The sequence below is a fragment of the Argopecten irradians genome, chromosome 5 (genome assembly GCF_041381155.1).
Source record: "Argopecten irradians isolate NY chromosome 5, Ai_NY, whole genome shotgun sequence".
NCBI lineage: Eukaryota > Metazoa > Mollusca > Bivalvia > Pectinida > Pectinidae > Argopecten > Argopecten irradians.
The window spans coordinates 6,480,251-6,502,407 of record NC_091138.1 but is presented as its reverse complement, the minus strand read 5'-3'; the positions used below and the strand labels follow the sequence as shown (position 1 = coordinate 6,502,407).

At 34.5% G+C, this 22,157-nt stretch overlaps 3 protein-coding genes across 3 annotated transcripts in view; 1 reads left to right on the top strand and 2 right to left on the bottom strand.

Annotated features, from left to right (window-relative positions):
• LOC138322733 (carbohydrate sulfotransferase 11-like) overlaps window positions 1-22,157 on the bottom strand; it is a 263,446-nt gene that overhangs the window by 33,517 nt on the left and 207,772 nt on the right. The window lies entirely within an intron of this gene.
• Window positions 1-22,157, bottom strand: part of LOC138322730 (DNA ligase 1-like) — a 59,782-nt gene that overhangs the window by 23,424 nt on the left and 14,201 nt on the right. The gene's annotated exons all lie outside the window — the stretch shown is intronic.
• Window positions 1,215-22,148, top strand: LOC138322732 (complement C1q tumor necrosis factor-related protein 7-like). The gene is made up of 4 exons (XM_069266803.1): window positions 1,215-2,268; window positions 14,533-14,917; window positions 15,667-15,810; window positions 20,403-22,148. The coding sequence occupies exons 2-4, from the start codon at window positions 14,653-14,655 to the stop codon at window positions 20,807-20,809; spliced, it is 816 nt and encodes a 271-aa protein (XP_069122904.1). The 5' UTR covers window positions 1,215-2,268; window positions 14,533-14,652; the 3' UTR covers window positions 20,810-22,148.

The window sequence follows — 22,157 nt, the reverse complement described above, 5'->3', positions numbered from 1 at the left end:
AACATTTTAGATGTCTGATGTTGTATAAGATGGTGGAACGATACTGGAACGGTATTCTAATATATTGTAACTAGGGTGTAACCATTCTATTAGCTCAGTATCAAAACATCAATGGCGTTTTACACCTAGTTACATCTTCATTTTTTGTAAATAATCACTGCATCAACAATCGACAGCATCAGACATGTTACGTCCACACCATCAGATAGAGACAACAATACATGTACATACATACAAATGGAAGTGATGCAGAATTTTAAAACTTTCAAAATAAAAATATCCCTATTTTGTACTTTACGATCATGATAATAAGTCTACAGCGATAGATGTAGTCTCTGATTAAGGACACATCAAATGAATGTTACATAACAACTTTGGTTTTTTCTAACAAGACTCTAAGCATTCAAGTTTGCATTTTCCTCTCATTAATATATGTCAACTTGGTACAATTTACAAAATGTTTTTGAAAGTTAAAAAGCTCTTTCTAACATATATACTTCAGAGTTGTATCATTTTATGCCATTGAATTTGTTCTCATTACCTTCTGAAATAAAACATTTTTCGAGGACTATCAATGTTTATCATCTCCGCGTTCTATTGAAATTCTATGATTCCTGATAGAATGCGAAGTCAATGACCTACATTGAATACGTCCTATCCGTCCCCCATTAACTCTCTGTCCAAATCTCTATCTATCTAGGCCTATTACCTGAGATGACTAGCCGATGGACAATCAGCACAAACACACACAAGATTGACTGTTTTCTATGCCTAATTTCTCTGTATTAGCCCCGTCCTTGGATGGAATTCGTTTAGCTTTGTAGCAGACCAGTTAATTTGTGTGGAAAAGTTACACTGACAAGTCAATGGCCGTGTTATTTTCTTCCTATAAATGCCATCAACTCGGGGTAATTTGTATGGGCTGTGACCAATGTGCAGGCAATTTCAATCAAATCTGACGGACATGCTGAAGGTCTGAAATCCTCGTTCTGTGAATACTTATCAGTCATGTTTTTGTCATTCCTCTAATTCCTCATTTCTTTCATTTTGTGAAAGTAGCAAGGACATTTCAAAAGATTTATCATTTTAGCAATGATTTAGTGTGTGTTTTTGAGTTGAAGCCTTTCCTTATAGTAGTGGGAGACACAGACTGGTGAACAGCATCTGTCAGCTGTGTGATACCATAGCTGTAATCATTACTCTACAGAGGCCCTGTCATCGAGGGTGCTCTCACACAGGTGCAGTCTACGAGGGGTGCTTTCACTTAGGTACAGGGTACAACAAGTGCTCTCTCATAGGTAAAGTGTACAACGAGTGTTCTCTCATAGGTACAGTGTACAAATGTTCTCTCATAAGTACCGATGTTGCTTTCACTAGACCTCATCAGGAAAACACAAGGTGTCGTAATTACAAAACTGGAAAACAACATTGGTACCTAATTCTGGTCACTACAGTGTTTGTCACAGGTACAGAATATTGTGTTAATTATCAAATTGGAAACTTTTGTGTGGTAACTACCTACACGGAGCTTGTCACATGTGTCAGATACACTGAGTGGTTAAAACTGATAACTGTAGACATCACAAGCCGACCAACTCACTAACCAGATACTGGAGTCTGTAAGCAGACCAACTCACTAACCAGATACTGGAGTCTGTAAGCAGACCAACTCACTAACCAGATACCGGAGTCTGTAAGCAGACCAACTCACTAACCAGATACTGGAGACTGTAAGCCGACCAACTCACTAACCAGATACCGGAGTCTGTAAGCAGACCAACTCACTAACCAGATACTGGAGTCTGTAAGCAGACCAACTCACTAACCAGATACTGGAGTCTGTAAGCAGACCAACTCACTAACCAGATACTGGAGTCTGTAAGCAGACCAACTCACTAACCAGATACCGGAGTCTGTAAGCAGACCAACTCACTAACCAGATACTGGAGTCTGTAAGCAGACCAACTCACTAACCAGATACTGGAGTCTGTAAGCAGACCAACTCACTAACCAGATACTGGAGTCTGTAAGCAGACCAACTCACTAACCAGATACCGGAGTCTGTTGTTTTTGATCTTCAGAGTTCATTACACAGGTGTATACATGGAGAGCAATTAATGAGCAGGATAAGAGCACCATTACATACAATAATTACAGGTGTAAAACGTACAGGTATATATATATGATAAAGGCATGATACCTGTTGACCAGGTGTAACCAGGTATTGCAGGATGGTGGGATCCAGGCAGGACATCTTTGCATGAACAGGTAAGTCTTCATTTCAAAAGTCATAAGTGTATGTCAGACCAAGGCTTGTGTTTTATCCATTAAATAGCAAATAAGGTGATAATACTGAATAATATCTGTATCTACAGGTACAAATTTCCTTTTGTAGCACCATGTAAATTCACATGCTTTTTTCTACCTGTTTTTCACCAAAACGAATATAATTTTGAATTTTCCTTCACATTTTGTGGACAATTAATAGAACAAAATATATTTCAAAATCAATTTATTCTATATGTTTATTGATTACCAAAAAATATCATTTTTTCGATTCTCCCTCGCCAAAATAAAAGCTATATTTTCACCAAATTTAACCTGTATTTCCTCCAAGAACAATTGTTAATGACAAACATCCTGTAGTAGAAATGCTAAACCTTTTGTACCATCAGAACCCATCCGTGCATGCATACAAACTCGAATAGCACCAGTATGATAAAATCTTTCCTAAAACAATTTCTACATCTTTCACAACTATATATACTCAAATGTTCCTTTTGTTTTTATTGTTGAAATTCCACAGGTATCTGCTGAAGACATAGATACCCCAAATATTTCTGTTCCACCATGATTTTAATGCTGACACTGTCTCATTGTTTTTATTGAAATCTTAATAAAATTACTCAGGATTGTTGACGAATGCTACGGTTTATTCTAGTCAGTTGCCATAGAAACACAATATCTTTAGGAGAATTAATGCGAGAATGTTGTAAAGAAGTGATAACAATAGACACTAAGTCTTCTGGTTTTCTTTCCTAGCTTTCTATAATGTTCAGCTTGCTATGCTGGTTCTATCTCAGTGACATGTTGTAGTTTTATCTTAGTGACATGATCTGGCTTTATGTGACATGCAGTTAAGATTATATATCTACATATGTAAGAAGGAAAATATCAGCAAAGAGGCTGCATTAAAAAGTTTGATGGACTAACTATATGGGTCTGGAATCCCACTCTGTTGCCAGGCCCTTACTGTAGGTTGATGTTTTTATCCGGATACTGTATGTTTTGATTTGTATGTGCTGCTGTGACAGGATAGGATTATAATTGAATACTTGGATTTTAAGTCAATATTACATATCATTTGAAGCTATGCAAAACATTTTTTCCCCAAAATGAATCTGAAAAATGTACCTGGGCACTATACAGGAGTGCGTACTATTCACACATAAATATGTATTTGAACACTTACACCAAAATCTAACCTAGAGATTTTCAACACCAATGCCAGAATGATTCCATGAGGCCCACTCTCGTCGAGAGGCGAGCTAAAACAGTTTATGTACATTGTACACTAATATGCTCAATTGGCAATCAAACAGATTAAAGAATATCTAATTATCTAATTACAAATCTGTTTCAAGAGCACTTGACTTGATATCAATAACATTCCTACAGTTCTTTTTTGTACTTTCAATCTATTAATTCTACAATTATGTCAAGGTTTTTTTTCAACCTGTAATTTCAATTATCAAAATTTTCTTAACTTTACAAGTTTTAGCAATCTACACAGAATCAGTATTGACCAGTGACATCAGGACAGCCTTGTGTATAGCAGTTACCATGGCACTGAGAACACTCACTTTATAGCAGATAATTTGACCTTTTTATCTCGGAGCTGTTTAGTCATCTGGATCTGGTGAGGTTTAACTAACAGAGGAGATTATTGGATAGCTGATTGACATATAACTTAATACACAACCAAACAACATCATCCTTATATTATCATATCACCAATCAAACAAAAATTCTCATTTTTTATTGGTCTTGTGTAACCATGGCAACACTTACACTCGCCAGGAGACACTCCATAGTTGAATGATCATGATTACAGAATATTCCCCAATAACTGTGCTGTAGAACATTAATCAAGTCTTATGGAAGGTTATCATTACCAGACGTATCTGTAGTGTTATATTCAGCCCAATAAATACTGATGCCATGAGTAGTTGAGCTTAGTGGTTGAAATGTCGGATCTTGTAAAACTAGCCCATTGTAGTTCTTGTATTAGTGTTTCCCAGACTCTGTACTGTGTTTCCCAGACTCTGTACTGACTTTCCCAGGCTCTGTACTGTCTTTCCCAGACTCTGTACTGTGTTTCCCAGACTCTGCACTGTCTTTCCAAGACTCTGTACTGTGTTTCCCAGACTCTGCACTGTCTTTCCAAGACTCTGTACTGTGTTTCCCAGACTCTGCACTGTCTTTCCCAGGCTCTGTACTGTGTTTCCCAGACTCTGCACTGTGTTTCCCAGACTCTGTACTGTGTTTCCCAGACTCTGTACTGTGTTTCCCAGACTCTGTACTGTGTTTCCCAGACTCTGTACTGTGTTTCCCAGACTCTGTACTGTGTTTCCCAGACTCTGTACTGTGTTTCCCAGACTCTGTACTGACTTTCCCCTGCTCTGTACTGACTTTCCCCTGCTCTGTACTGTGTTTCCCAGACTCTGTACTGACTTTCCCAGGCTCTGTACTGTGTTTCCCAGGCTCTGTACTGTGTTTCCCAGACTCTGTACTGTGTTTCCCAGACTCTGTACTGACTTTCCCAGGCTCTGTACTGTGTTTCCCAGGCTCTGTACTGTCTTTCCCAGGCTCTGTACTGACTTTCCCCTGCTCTGTACTGTGTTTCCCAGACTATGTCCTGTGTTTCCCAAACACTGTACTGTGTTTCCCAGGCTCTGTACTGTCTTTCCCAGACTCTGTACTGACTTTCCCAGGCTCTGTACTGTGTTTCCCAGGCTCTGTACTGACTTTCCCAGGCTCTGTACTGTGTTTCCCAGGCTCTGTACTGTGAGGTGGTTAATTTATCCCATGTCCAGCACATCTGGGCCATGGAGACAGTGGTTTAGGTGTCTAGAATTCTAGTGTTCTATCTAGAATCTGTATTGGCTGAGTGGTTAATGTGTCTGACATTCTAGTACTAGTGTTCCATCTACAACCTGTATTGGCTGAGTGGTTAATGTGTCTGACATTCCTCTAGCTCTCAGTCCTAAGTTGACTTTTTGTTTCAAAGCAATTTTCCATATTTATTTACAAGCAGTTATTCTACAATATCTATGATATGACTATGATCACTGAATGTCAGTCTGTGTCAATCAGTATATTACACTTATCTCCCTTGCAGGAAAGTGTACATTCTGACGTCATTATTTTTGGAACAAAATTCATTTTTCTCTGAAAAATATAATGTTACGCTTGCAAACACATGACGTCACAGTTTATAACTCTATAACTCTTTAACATACAAAGGCGGAATAAGTGTTATATTCATCAACATCGGCAAAATTTGTGTCAATATACATCGGTTATGTTGACTCATCAATATACATCTGTTTTGTTGACTGTCAGAAGGATAAGTCTGACTACAGATCTGTTACAGCCTAATCCTGTAACATGACCCAGACATCGGAAATCGTCTTAAATCAGCCAGTGTTCATCAGGTGAGGATGTGGTGACGTTTACCGTACAGGGACTGCTATACAGACCTGATCAGTATAAAGAGCTGTATATCCCCTCCATTAGTGGCCTCATTAAGGTCGTATTGTGATACGTCTGACCCAGACCCCAGTATTAACCCCGCCTTGTTAGATCATATTAGTGATTCGGTACAAAACTTGTCTTCAATACTATGATTTGAATGATGCGAATGTGTCTCTTGGTTTGTATTAAGATTTTCTATATTAATGATATGGTAAATACCAGGTCTATGTAAAAGTTTACTGATATAGGCCAGAAGGAACTGTATCTCTCTGAAACCTACAGATACTATTTTTTTTTATAATTTATTTTATGGACTAGAACCGGCTAAGACGATAAACGGCTTATACGTCCCCCCCTATGCAGTATGTAAGTGATATTGATGTATTTAGATTCTGGTTGAGTCCTGTAATGTGACATCAGATTTTAGTAGGGCTGCCGCAGTTAACCAGTATATTGAGGTATTGCAATGCACCACCAAAAACTATTGTACCGCGAGACAGTCTGCCTGTACCGTTTTTTTTCTATATTTTTTCTTAGCATCATAATTTCCTTTATTTGATATAATTAAAATGTCCTGTCATTAAAACAAAACCAGCAAGTTGTATTTGTTTTCCTTTCCGATAATATGAAGCAATGTATCCCTTTCGTTTTCATTCGATTTCACTGTCAGTCAAATGTTTGTAACTAACGTGTATAATGATCATATGATTCAAACATTTGCATGACGTTGAATATAAACAATATGGAATTAGGCTAGTTTCTGAAATATTACCAAGCTGATTCGCTCAATCAATCAACAATACCAGAATAATTCTCTAAGCACATTTAAGGCCCGATGAATACATGGCTGCACAAGGTTTTTACCAGATATTTCTGGCATCATCGCTCGCCGCCATTTTCGAATTCCTACACGTGCCAAAACAACACTGCAAACCGATCTGACCACTGAAGTTTAATTAGGCCTAATCATGATCGTAAGCTTATTTTGCCAGGACAAATGTCCATAAGTTCATTTTTATAAGTTCATTATTTAGGTTCAAAAGTGTAAATGTTTGCAGACACAATCATGTTTAGTTATTATTAGGTTGTGATCATCTGTAGCCTAGCTTTTTCTCAAACAGTTTCGTCTTAACAAGAACCCCACATTGGAGCATTTTTATTACTAAAAAACACGATTAAAAACAATGTAAAACTATATTTCATAGCACTGTCAGTTTGTATAATGTAAAGGTATTTTTTATCATGGAATACAGTCGAAACTCGTTATCTCAAAATCGCTTGAGTCGAAATTCCGGTTGAGTCGAATTAATTTTGAAGTCCCGTTTTTTGTCCTTCTTTGTGTATGTATTTTAAGATCGGATGACTCGAATTTCGATGACTCGAAACTCCGGTTGTGTCAAAGTCAATTCCTGGTCCCTAGAACGGATATTCAACGAAAAAAATAGTCGCTATCTCGAATTTAATTTTAGTCAAAATTTTAAATTAAAAAAAAATATAACATTGATACAAACAATTGAAATTCACCTGTGGTTTGTCGTAACACGTGATTGGTTTACCTGCACATATCGCGATCGGTATTTGCAGATTCAGGCCTATGGGAACATACTACAACAATGACTGCTAATTAATAATTGTTTAATAATCCATTCAAGTCTTCCTAATTAGTGTCACTTTGCAATTGTGACTTACCTGTACATAAACACAACGTGTGTTTACACAATCGCACTCAGCATGGCTCGATCAGCGTGGCTGATCATGACCGGAAGCGTGTTTGTTTACGAATCATTAGAAACGAAAGTGTTTTCTAAGGTTTGTATGGAATGTTGATAGTGCAAAATAATTTAACAAACCCACAATGTCAAATGTTTAACTAGTCGTTGCAGATGTACTAGTATCTTAGCCTACAGTAGTCATACAATGTATTTCTTCGTTGGTATAGAAATCTACTTTCGTTTCATTTACCGTAAATTATATTAACCGGTAGAAACGGAGAGTGTAGTCTGCTCACGGTAGGTGAAAACTATTGTTTATTTTACTATTTCGAAAAACCATTAAAATCTGAAATAAGAAAGATGTTTGTTTTTTATTTGTTCAGGTACTACATTCCGTATAAGTTTGATGTATGAACCATTGAAGTCAGTATACGTATAACCACCGGGAAATCAGTGTGCATGCCTTATAATCGTAATTCAATTTTTTTATTTACAAATGTATTTAAAAAAAATCCCAAAAAATCCGAAAACATACAACTAAAAAGATTTAATACAAACCTTTTACACCCGGTCCACCCCAACTGCGAATGATAAATATTATGAAGTTCCTTACCGTCAATCGATTGATTTGTAACACAGCGAGAAATTCTGTACCGTGTAGCGATAAACGCTAACACTCTACCGACACAACGTGGCTATTTTTAGACTCGAGTACTGTCGCCAAATCCACAGGTAAATCGCGGGGCGCTCTGGCTACATCAGCTATACCAAACACAATCGTAAATGTTACAAATACCGTAAAATCTTGTGTTACTTACACACCACTGTACTTTGCACATGTATTTTTTCTTATGGCTTTAAATACTGAAAAAAATCTACTATCGGTATATTTTGCGCATTCAAATTTTGGGGAAAACGATGTCCGGGGAACCACAAATTCAGTGTTATAAAAGTGGTAATTTCGTTGCAAAACATTCATAATAAATGCTTGACAACTTGCACAAAAAGTGTTGTATTTAGAAGAAATAACATAATATAATTGCACTGTGCTTGTTTTCTTTTATTGGCCACCGTAACTGAAACAGTGAAATATATCTTGCAGAACATGTCAAAAACATTGGCAGTCCGCCGTATTCGATCCGTACACATGTCAATGTCTGGAGATAATACACATGAATAGTTATCAGAACTATTTGAAAATATTATAATTTTAGTTACTTTAATATTGCCACAATAAGTTTTAAGTGTGTTTGAGATCATTAACAAACTTTAAAGAGCATTCCGATAGCATTTACGTTGGCTTGCAATAATCACATCGTGAGTGAACTCACTATCTGTACGGCACCAGATCCAAGCTGATGGCTAATTATATATAACAGTACGGTTAAAATGCCACTAACCTTCTAGCTTGTCAGTTTTGCTGTAATAATATTACAAACCACTTATTGAAAATCCTAAATATAGGACAGTTTAGGACTCGTCTTATAAATCCCACGTGTGTTTTGACTTTTTGCACACGGCCTGCAGCCGGGACATGTTATGGCGGTTCCCTACGTAATGAGCATAGCTAGATCTATAAGGAGTTTCATATGCAGTTTTACTAGAAATATGAAGATTTGTTAAAATATCTAAAATAAAGAAATACTAGTCAAGTGAATTTTTATGCAATTTGAAGAATATTTGTTTTGTTTTTAAGTAGATACAGACGCATTGTTGATGATATATAGATCGGTTAAGCTAACTAGCCATTCAGTTTCGTTAAGCTGGATGAGAGGCCCGAGCGTAGCATCCAGTACCAGTTTACCTGTGGCGACAGTACTCGAGTCTAAAAATAGCCACGTTGTGTCGGTAGAGTGTTAGCGTTTATCGCTACACGGTACAGAATTTCTCGCTGTGTTACAAATCAATCGATTGACGGTAAGGAACTTCATAATATTTATCATTCGCAGTTGGGGTGGACCGGGTGTAAGTTGGAAAATCACGATAATTTGCTGATCACGGTAATAGGCATTTACCCGACTGTCATAAGATATAAGGACCGTTGAAAACCACGTTCTGACCAAACCTAATGACATTACGTTTGAGTCGAATTCCGGATGAGTCGAACTATTTTCGTTGGTCCGTTGAATTTCGAGATAACGAGTTTCGACTGTATGTAATATATACAAAATAAACACCACAAATGTTAAGGTCAAAATATTGCAATACATATCACAATAAAGCTGTTGTGTATCACAATATATTGTGGTACGCTTCTGCCATATCGAGGCAGCCCTAGATTTTAGGTTCCTTTAATATGATGTCAGATTTTAGGTTCCTGTAATATGATGTAAGATTTTAGCTTCCTGTCATATGATTTCAGTTTTAAGATTCCTGTACTATGATCTCAGATATTAGGTTCATGTAATGTGATATCAGATTTTAGATTCCTGTAATATGATTTCAGATTTTATCTTCCTGTAATATGATCTCAGATTTTAGGTTTCTGTCAGATGATTTCAGATTTTAGCTTCCTGTCATATGATTTCGGATTTTAGCTTCCTGTAATATGATCTGAGATTTTTGGTTCCTGTAATATGATCTCAGATTTTAGGTTCCTGTAATGTGATGTCAGATTTAATGTTCCTGTAATTGATATCAGATTTTATCTTCCTGTAATATGATCTCAGATTTTAGGTTTCTGTCAGATGATTTCAGATTTTAGCTTCCTGTCATATGATTTCGGATTTTAGCTTCCTGTAATATGATCTGAGATTTTTGGTTCCTGTAATATGATCTCAGATTTTAGGTTCCTGTAATGTGATCTCAGATTTTAGGTTCCTGTAATGTGATATCAGATTTTAGCTTCCTGTAATATGATCTCAGATACAAAATTCCTGTAGTGTGATCTCATATTTTAGGTTCCTGTAATGTGATCTCAGGTTTTAGCCCTGTAATATGATCTCAGAATTTAGGTTCCTGTAAAAAGATCTAAGATTTTAGGTTCCTGTAATATGATCTCAGAATTCAGGTTCATGTAAAATGATCTAAGATTTTAAGTTCCTGTAATGTGATATCAGATTTTAGCTTCCTGTAATATGATCTCAGATTTTAGGTATCTGTAATGTGATATCAGATTTCAGGTTCCTGAAATGTGATCTCAGATTTTAGGTATCTGTAATGTGATATCAGATTTCAGGTTCCTGAAATGTGATCTCAGATTTTAAGTTCCTGTAGTGTGATATAAGATTTTAGGTTCCTGAAATGTGATCTCAGATTTTAGGTTCCTGTAATGTGATCTCAGGTTTTAGATTCCTGTAATGTGATATCAGATTTTAGGTATCTGTAATGTGATATCAGATTTCAGGTTCCTGTAATGTGATATCAGATTTTTGGTTCCTGTAATATGATATCAGTTTTTAGGTTCCTGTAATGTGATATCAGATTTAAGGTTCCTGTTATGTGGATTCAGGTTTTAGGTTCCTGTAATGTGATATCAGATTTCAGGTTCCTGTAATGTGATATCAGATTTTAGGTTCCTGTAATATGATCTCAGGTTTTAGGTTCCTGTAATGTGATATCAGATTTTAGGTTCCTGTTATGTGATATCAGGTTTTAGCTTCCTGTAATGTGATATCAGATTCCAGGTTCCTGTAATGTGATATCAGATTTTAGGTTCATGTAATATGATCTCAGGTTTTAGGTTCCTGTAATGTGATGTCAGATTTTAGGTTCCTATAATGTGATATCAGATTTAAGGTTCCTGTTATGTGATATCAGGTTTTAGGTTCCTGTAATGTGATATCAGATTTTAGGTTCCTGTAATATGATCTCAGGTTTTAGGTTCCTGTAATGTGATGTCAGATTTTAGGTTCCTGTAATGTGATCTCAGAATTTAGGTTTTTGTAATGTGATCTCAGATTTTAGGTTCCTGTAATGTGATCTCAGATTTTAGGTTCTTGTAATATGATATCAGTTTTTAGGTTCCTGTAATAAGATCTCAGAATATAGGTTCCTGTAATGTGATCTCAGATTTTAGGTTCCTGTAATATGATATCAGATTTTAAGTTCCTGTAATAAGATTTCAGTTTTTAGGTTCCTGTAATAAGATTTCAGTTTTTATGTTCCTGTAATGTGATATTAGATTTTAGGTTCCTGTAATATGATATCAGATTTTAGGTTCCTGTAATATGATATCAGATTTTAGGTTCCTGTAATGTGATCTCAGATTTCAGGTTCCTGTAATGTGATATCAGATTTTTGGTTCCTGTAATATGATCTCAGATTTTAGGTTCCTGTAATGTGATGTCAGATTTAATGTTCCTGTAATTGATATCAGTTTTTAGGTTCCTGTAATGTGATATCAGATTTAAGGTTCCTGTTATGTGGATTCAGGTTTTAGGTTCCTGTAATGTGATATCAGATTTAAGGTTCCTGTAATATGATCTCAGGTTTTAGGTTCCTGTAATGTGATCTCAGATTTTAGGTTCCTGTAATGTGATCTCAGAATATAGGTTCCTGTAATGTGATATCAGATCTTGGGTTCCTGTAATATGATCTAAGGTTTTAGGTTCCTGTTATGTGATATCAGAATTTAGGTTCCTGTAATAAGATTTCAGTTTTTAGGTTCCTGTAATAAGATTTCAGTTTTTATGTTCCTGTAATGTGATCTCAGATTTTATGTTCCTGTGATGTGATATCAGATTTTAGGTTCCTGTAATGTGATGTCAGATTTAATGTTCCTGTAATTGATATCAGTTTTTAGGTTCCTGTAATGTGATATCAGATTTTAGGTTCCTGTAATGTGATATCAGATTTCAGGTTCCTGTAATGTGATATCAGATTTTAGGTTCCTGTAATATGATCTCAGGTTTTAGGTTCCTGTAATGTGATGTCAGATTTTAGGTTCCTGTAATGTGATCTCAGAATATAGGTTCCTATAATGTGATCTCAGATTTTATGTTCCTGTAATATGATATCAGATTTTAAGTTCCTGTAATAAGATTTCAGTTTTTAGGTCCCTGTAATAAGATTTCAGTTTTTATGTTCCTGTAATGTGATATCAGATTTTATGTTCCTGTAATATGATATCAGATTTTAAGTTCCTGTAATAAGATTTCAGTTTTTATGTTCCTGTAATGTGATATTAGATTTTAGGTTCCTGTAATATGATATCAGATTTTAGGTTCCTGTAATATGATATCAGATTTTAGGTTCCTGTAATGTGATCTCAGATTTCAGGTTCCTGTAATGTGATATCAGATTTAAGGTTCCTGTAATATGATCTCAGGATTTATGTTCCTGTAATGTGATATCAGATTTAATGTTCCTGTAATTGATATCAGTTTTTAGGTTCCTGTAATGTGATATCAGATTTAAGGTTCCTGTTATGTGGAATCAGGTTTTAGGTTCCTGTAATGTGATATCAGATTTAAGGTTCCTGTAATATGATCTCAGGTTTTAGGTTCCTGTTATGTGATATCAGATTTTAGGTTCCTGTAATGTGATCTCAGAATATAGGTTCCTGTAATGTGATATCAGATCTTGGGTTCCTGTAATATGATCTAAGGTTTTAGGTTCCTGTTATGTGATATCAGAATTTAGGTTCCTGTAATAAGATTTCAGTTTTTAGGTTCCTGTAATAAGATTTCAGTTTTTATGTTCCTGTAATGTGATATCAGATTTTATGTTCCTGTAATGTGATATCAAATTTTAAGTTCCTGTAATGTGATATCAGATTTTATGTTCCTGTAATGTGATATCAGATTTTATGTTCCTGTAATATGATATCAGATTTTAGGTTCCTGTAATGTGATATCAGATTTTATGTTCCTGTAATATGATATCAGATTTTAGGTTCCTGTAATGTGATATCAGATTTTAGGTTGCTGTAATAAGATTTCAGTTTTTACGTTCCTGTAATGTGATATCAGATTTTAGGTTGCTGTAGTGTAAGCTTTATGAGCTATGTAAATGGATTACATGGAGATTTATCTGAATATGGTGGCTGTGTGGTAGTAAACTATTGACAGTGTAATTACAGAGAGAATGAAGCTGACACTTACGCCCTGATTTAGGTAGCCAGATCCTTATGTAATCTCTATACAACTGTACTATAACATACTTCCTTATAACTTCTCCGTCAATTCTTATTAAAACCAACCATTTCTTATTAGATCATAGTTACAAGTTGTTGATTGGAAATATTACTTATAATCAAATTTGAACTTTAAAGCTATACACAGAGCATTATAATATAATTTTCTCTCATAGTGTTGGAGTGATGGCTTGTTACTTTATCATCATTTCATTACCATGGTAACCATAAAATCTGATGTAAAAGTGCCTTGTCCAATAACCAATCTTTCCCTTGTCTAATAACCAATGTTTCATAACGTTTAGCATTAATTCCCTGAAAACAACCAGTAATACTGTTATCTGATATAATCTAATCAGCCTCTTAGTTTAATTCATTGCTAGAATCTCTTGATATTCAAACAGATAAATAGACTGGCGGAAATCAACAACTTAAGCATGGACGTAAATTTGTCGTTTGGGACTGTTTTGATTGACTCCATCCCTATGGATGGCTTTGGTTGATTGGTCGATTTACAGAACAGTTTTAATGACATTCTATATCTGTTGCTAAGCATTTAATCATGACACTATATAGCTATAGTTCAGAAACATGGTATATTCAGTCATGTAAAGTATTATTGACAAATTTAGTCTCATTAGCAGACGGCCTTGAAAACACCCACCAGAGAATACATGTACTGTTCTATATCAATCTTCCACGAACCTAGGAAGTTTTAAATAAAACAAGGTACTAATTGAATCCTGTTAGAGCAGAGAAATAGATAAGGACCCACTAATCAGCTCCTAAATCTTCCCATCCTCACCAATTATAAGGAAAATGAGATACAACATGTATCATAATTTATCTAATAGCTCCCCCTACATTTACCATATTTCGTAAATCTTACATAACTATCAGCAGTTCTCACTTGGAATTTTTTAAAGATGTTTACCCAGTAAAAGATAACAATTCCATACTTAACTTTATACTTCTAAAAACTTTCAGTAGAACTTGAGAAACATAACAACAGATGGTTACAGGATGTCAAACACTGAGTGAGCTGCTATACAGACCAAGAGACTGCTGTACTGTGTACTGATTGAGTACCATGTTCCTGGTGATGGTATGATGGAGACAATGACCAAGCGTTTAACCAACTCCAATATAAACATTAAGGCCTACCTTGTGTCCTACCTATTTCTACTGGGAGTGAAGAGTTCCCTAGCAACCCTTACCTACAGTAAATCTTCACCCTACTGTCAGTGCTGTTCTGGTCCCCCAGGGACCCCCGGGGCCCCAGGGGGGCATGGTAACCAGGGACTCCAAGGACCCAGAGGTCAGAACGGATTTAAGGGACAGAAGGGAGAGATTGGCAATTCTGGAATACCAGGTAGTTACATTATCACAGTTTTGGTAGAAAATTTTTAGTTTTATTTCCATTTAATAATTTTTGAAGTACAGATACAATCATCTATATATTGTATCCCAAATGATTAACTGACTTATCAAATGATGAAATAACAAGCACTGATTATCATGGTAACCATTAAAGATATCCTCCAAACGACACAACAGTCATAGCATTGTGTTTGATATACCTCATACCCTTATGAACTTATTTTCTTCTTTTTCCAGTATAATCTATTTTTTTAACAAACAGAGGTTTCTATTTTGATACCATGGCAACAAATTATAACTAAAATGTTCTAATTATGTACAGAGTTCTTCATAGAAGCTATGTACCAATATTCTTCTTATTTATTTTTTTTTTTTTTTGAACAGCATGTACATCTAACACTTGACCAATCAGAAACCTCTGTTTTGTTACCACAGCAACCAATCTTTTTGAAAACATTGGCATGTTGTTTGGCATCCATTTAACCCTCTATATATCTACCAATTTTTAACAAAACCAAAGATTCAAATATATTTTGATTTTGAAAAAAAAAACACTTTGGAGTATGCTTCTGAGTTGATTTGCCAAGCAGTTTCTGAGAAAAGCTCTGGAAAATTTCATGGCAAAAGAGAGCAGAAGTAGTTAGAATTGCGAGCAAAATGATACATCCTCTCCACATACTAATATTAACAAACTAAGTAGTCGAAGTGTAAACAATATACTTTCTGTACCCATCTTTACAGGCCCCCAAGGACCTACAGGTACAAAAGGGGACAGAGGCAGAAAGGGGAGAAAAGGTCAGAAAGGAGAATGTGGGATTCGAGGGAGCAAAGGAATGAGAGGAGAGGTGGGGCCATATGGTGTGATGGGACAAAAGGGGCAGAAAGGTACGATTATAATCATGATTACTATCAACAATAACAAAAGGGGCAGAAAGGTTCGATTATAATGATGATTACTATTAACAATAACAAAAGGGGCAGAAAGGTACGATTATAATGATGATTACGATTAACAATAACAAAAGGGGCAGAAAGGTACGATTATAATGATGATTACTAGTAACAATAACAAAAGGGGCAGAAAGGTACGATTATAATGATGATTACTAGTAACAATAACAAAAGGGGCAGAAAGGTACGATTATAATGATGATTACTAGTAACAATAACAAAAGGGGCAGAAAGGTACGATTATAATGATGATTACTAGTAACAATAACAAAAGGGGCAGAAAGGTACGATTATAGTGATGATTACTAGTAACAATAACAAAAGGGGCAGAAAGGTATAATTATAATGATGATTACTATCAACAATAACAAAAGGGGCAGAAAGGTACGATTATAATGATGATTACTATCAACAATAACAAAAGGGGCAGAAAGGTACGATTATAATGATGATTATTATTAACAATAACAAAAAGGGCAGAAAGGTACGATTATAATGATGATTACTAGTAATAATAACAAAAGGGGCAGAAAGGTACGATTATAATGATGATTACGATTAACAATAACAAAAGGGGTAGAAAGGTACGATTATAATGATGATTACTATCAACAATAACAAAAGGGGCAGAAAGGTACGATTATAATGATGATTACTAGTAACAATAACAAAAGGGGCAGAAAGGTACGATTATAATGATGATTACTATTAACAATAACAAAAGGGGCAGAAAGGTACGATTATAATGATGATTACTAGTAACAATAACAAAAGGGGCAGAAAGGTACGATTATAATGATGATTACTATCAACAATAACAAAAGGGGCAGAAAGGTACGAATATAATGATGATTATATCTAACAATAACAAAAGGGGCAGAAAGGTACGATTATAATGATGATTACTATACAATAACAAAAGGGGCAGAAAGGTACGATTATAATGATGATTACAAAAATAACAAAAGGGGCAGAAAGGTAAGATTATAATGATGATTACTATCAACAATAACAAAAGGGGCAGAAAGGTACGATTATAATGATGATTACTATCAACAATAACAAAAGGGGCAGAAAAGGTACGATTATAATGATGATTACTATCAACAATAACAAAAGGGGCAGAAAGGTACGATTATTATGATGATTACTATTAACAATAACAAAAGGGGCAGAAAGGTACGATTATAATGATGATTACTAGTAACAATAACAAAAGGGGCAGAAAGGTACGATTATAATGATGATTACTATTAACAATAACAAAAGGGGCAGAAAGGTACGATTATAATGATGATTACTATCAACAATAACAAAAGGGGCAGAAAGGTACGATTATAATGATGATTACTATCAACAATAACAAAAGGGGCAGAAAGGTACGATTATAATGATGATTACTATAACAATAACAAAAGGGGCAGAAAGGTACGATTATAATGATGATTACTATCAACAATAACAAAAGGGGCAGAAAGGTACGATTATAATGATGATTACTAGTAACAATAACAAAAGGGGCAGAAAGGTACGATTATAATGATGATTACTATCAACAATAACAAAAGGGGCAGAAAGGTACGATTATAATGATGATTACGATTAACAATAACAAAAGGGGCAGAAAGGTACGATTATAATGATGATTACTATTAACAATAACAAAAGGGGCAGAAAGGTACGATTATAATGATGATTACTATTAACAATAACAAAAGGGGCAGAAAGGTATGATTATAATGATGATTACTATCAACAATAACAAAAGGGGCAGAAAGGTACGATTATAATGATGATTACTATCAACAATAACAAAAGGGGCAGAAAGGTACGATTATAATGATGATTATACTATTAACAATAACAAAAGGGGCAGAAAGGTACGATTATAATGATGATTACTATTAACAATAACAAAAGGGGCAGAAAGGTACGATTATATAATAGATATGTATACTATAACAATAACAAAAGGGGCAAAAGGTACGATTATAATGATGATTACTAGTAACAATAACAAAAGGGGCAAAAAGGTACGATTATAATGATGATTACTATAACAATAACAAAAGGGGCAAAAAGGTACGATTATAATGATGATTAATACAACAATAACAAAAGGGGCAAAAAGGTACGATTATAATGATGATACTATTAACAATAACAAAAGGGGCAGAAAGGTACGATTATAATGATGATTACTATTAACAATAACAAAAGGGGCAGAAAGGTACGATTATAATGATGATTACTATAAACAATAACAAAAGGGGCAGAAAGGTACGATTATTAATGATGATTACTATTAACAATAACAAAAGGGGCAGAAAGGTACGATTATAATGATGATTACGATTAACAATAACAAAAGGGGCAGAAAGGTACGATTATAATGATGATTACGATTAACAATAACAAAAGGGGCAGAGAGGTACGATTTATATGATGATTACTAGTAACAATAACAAAAAGGGCAGAAAGGTATAATTATAATGATGATTACTATCAACAATAACAAAAGGGGCAGAAAGGTACGATTATAATGATGATTACTATCAACAATAACAAAAGGGGCAGAAAGGTACGATTATAATGATGATTACGATTAACAATAACAAAAGGGGCAGAAAGGTACGATTATAATGATGATTACTATCAACAATAACAAAAGGGGCAGAAAGGTACGATTATAATGATGATTACTATAACAATAACAAAAGGGGCAGAAAGGTACGATTATAATGATGATTACTATCAACAATAACAAAAGGGGCAGAAAAGGTACGATTATAATGATGATTACTATTAACAATAACAAAAGGGGCAGAAAGGTACGATTATAATGATGATTACTATCAACAATAACAAAAGGGGCAGAAAGGTACGATTATAATGATGATTACTATCAACAATAACAAAAGGGGCAGAAAGGTACGATTATAATGATGATTACTATCAACAATAACAAAAGGGGCAAAAGTACGATTATAATGATGATTACTAACAAAAAAAAGGGGCAAAAGGTACGATTATAATGATGATTACTATCAACAATAACAAAAGGGGCAAAAAGGTACGATTATAATGATGATTACTATAACAATAACAAAAGGGGCAGAAAGGTACGATTATAATGATGATTACTATAACAATAACAAAAGGGGCAAAAGGTACGATTATAATGATGATTACTATCAACAATAACAAAAGGGGCAGAAAGGTACGATTATAATGATGATTACTATTAACAATAACAAAAGGGGCAAAAAGGTACGATTATAATGATGATTACTATCAACAATAACAAAAGGGGCAGAAAGGTACGATTATAATGATGATTACTATAACAATAACAAAAGGGGCAGAAAGACGATTATAATGATGATTACTATAACAATAAAAAAAAGGTACGATATAAGGGGGCAAAAAGGTACGATTATAATGATGATTACTATAACAATAACAAAAGGGGCAAAAGGTACGATTATAATGATGATTACTATAACAATAACAAAAGGGGCAAAAAGGTACGATTATAATGATGATTACTATAACAATAACAAAAGGGGCAGAAAGGTACGATTATAATGATGATTACTATCAACAATAACAAAAGGGGCAAAAGGTACGATTATAATGATGATTACAAACAATAACAAAAGGGGCAGAAAGGTACGATTATAATGATGATTACTAGTAACAATAACAAAAGGGGCAGAAAGGTACGATTATAATGATGATTACGATTAACAATAACAAAAGGGGCAGAAAGGTACGATTATAATGATGATTACGATTAACAATAACAAAAGGGGCAGAAAGGTACGATTATAATGATGATTACTAGTAACAATAACAAAAGGGGCAGAAAGGTACGATTATAATGATGATTACTATTAACAATAACAAAAGGGGCAGAAAGGTACGATTATAATGATGATTACTAGTAACAATAACAAAAGGGGCAGAAAGGTACGATTATAATGATGATTACTATTAACAATAACAAAAGGGGCAGAAAGGTAAGATTATAATGATGATTACGATTAACAATAACAAAAGGGGCAGAAAGGTACGATTATAATGATGATTACTATCAACAATAACAAAAGGGGCAGAAAGGTACGATTATAATGATGATTACGATTAACAATAACAAAAGGGGCAGAAAGGTACGATTATAATGATGATTACTATCAACAATAACAAAAGGGGCAGAAAGGTACGATTATAATGATGATTACGATTAACAATAACAAAAGGGGCAGAAAGGTAAGATTATAATGATGATTACTAGTAATAATAACAAAAGGGGCAAAAAGGTACGATTATAATGATGATTACTAGTAACAATGACAAAAGGGGCAGAAAGGTACGATTATAATGATGATTACGATTAACATTGACAACGGTTTCTTTATTGCTTCCTAAGAAAAACATAGTCTTAGGTCTTTAGCTTCAATTCTCATCTAATGACATATGTGATTTGGGATAAATAGTCTTACTATATATACATTTATTTACAGGACAATCGGGAGATAACCGTCAACAGGTAGCGTTCTCCGCGAGTCGGACCTCCAGACTCGGTCCAGTGTTGGAGAACACGATTGTGATCTATGATAACATTTTTATCAACCTAGGCGAGAGTTTTGATCCTTACACTTCTACATTTGTTTGTAAAATCAACGGCACATACATGTTTGCGGCTCATGTTCTATGTAACCTGGATTCCGACGCCTTCGGATGGATCATGATGAACGGTAACTACGTGATTCCAATGCATGGTGACCAGCGAGCTGGGTACGGGACTGGGAGTAACACGATAATACTACACCTCGTCAAGGGCGACCATGTCTGGATACAACTGTCAAAAAATTCCTCTCTCCTAAATGACTACTCAACATTCTCAGGCTTTCTGTTATATGTGGATTGATACAGTGCTAATACATTCTACTAGCAGTTCACAACAAAGTACAGGAAATCTCAGCAGTCTGGCAGTATAACCTAGGTTATTCATTGTTTCAGAACCACAAAAGCAGGAAATAAAATTACGAAAAGAAAGGGTAAATAGATAATATAAGTAGTGTGAATAAAGATTTTTATATCTGTAACTCTAACCAGAAACCCACTATCAGTTGGTGTACATGACACAAACATTTATATGTGATAAATGTATGTTTGCTAATAAAGACTAAAAAGACATATTAAAGAGATGTGAGGTTACAATAGTGATAGTTAATTTTTGTAATTTTAATTAGTTATGTTTATATAAAATGTATTTGTTTTGTTACATTTTGAATTACCTCCCACTGAACAAAACACAGTGTGTATTAAAGTTCTATCAATTATATGCATCACTTCTGAGAAGAGAACCAAAGCATATGTTAGGTAAGGAAAAACAAAGCAGTAATGCTGCTGATATTTTATAAATGATTGTAGCAATGAAGTCGGATCTAGCAGCATTAGAACTATTGATTTGTTTACTTGACAAATGATGGTACAGTTATCGAAGTAAGAAAATTCACAGCTCTAAAATTGATTGATGAAGTTTACATATTTCAATACAAAACATCAATTTTGCTGAGTATTATAGATGTATTTTCTCTACAACACTCATCATAATCATGGTGGACAGGTTCATATTACTGATGGGTTATATTCAGATTTCAAAAAACATGAAAATAAAAGATGTGAAATCTAGGAATCAAGACTTATGGATTAGTTATTTATAAAGATAATATATCATCATAAAGATAATAGTTGGGAAAATTCTGTATGCATACATATAATGTGACAGAAATTCCAGAAGCCAAGTCTTTTTTCTTGAATTTTTCTTTCTTCACACATGTACTTAAACCTAGTCATCTGTGTCAGCTACATTTTTCATCATAATCTTGGAATAGCTATATTATATATTTAGATCTTCAGCATTTAAAATACCCAGGAACCCTTGAAGTAGTCATCTAACACTAAATGTGTAAATATCTTTTAATTTTTATTTTATGACGTCAATGATTTTGAGAAGATCTGAATCTACTATCAGGATCAAAATCAGAAACTAGTACTAAATGTTTCGATTGAGTACAGTATCAGAAAGCAGTGAGTCATCAATAAACATTAATCACAAATATTACCAACAGTAATACTGGCTAAGCAGTATGTAGGGTGTCCACTACAGATAGTTATATCTCATTCCCTAGTAGTGTCCATCTCAATGTTATATCTGAGTTTATTAACTGTAATTGTGTCAGTAGGTCATTAATAAAACTTCATAAACACTT

Bases quoted from the DNA above. Each gene is read 5' to 3' on its own strand.
- LOC138322732 (XM_069266803.1), top strand. From the start codon at position 14,653: ATGATGGAGACAATGACCAAGCGTTTAACCAACTCCAATATAAACATT. The intron at 14,918-15,666 runs GTAGTTACATTA...CCATCTTTACAG, and splicing joins TGGCAATTCTGGAATACCAG to GCCCCCAAGGACCTACAGGT. The intron at 15,811-20,402 runs GTACGATTATAA...ATTTATTTACAG, and splicing joins GGGACAAAAGGGGCAGAAAG to GACAATCGGGAGATAACCGT.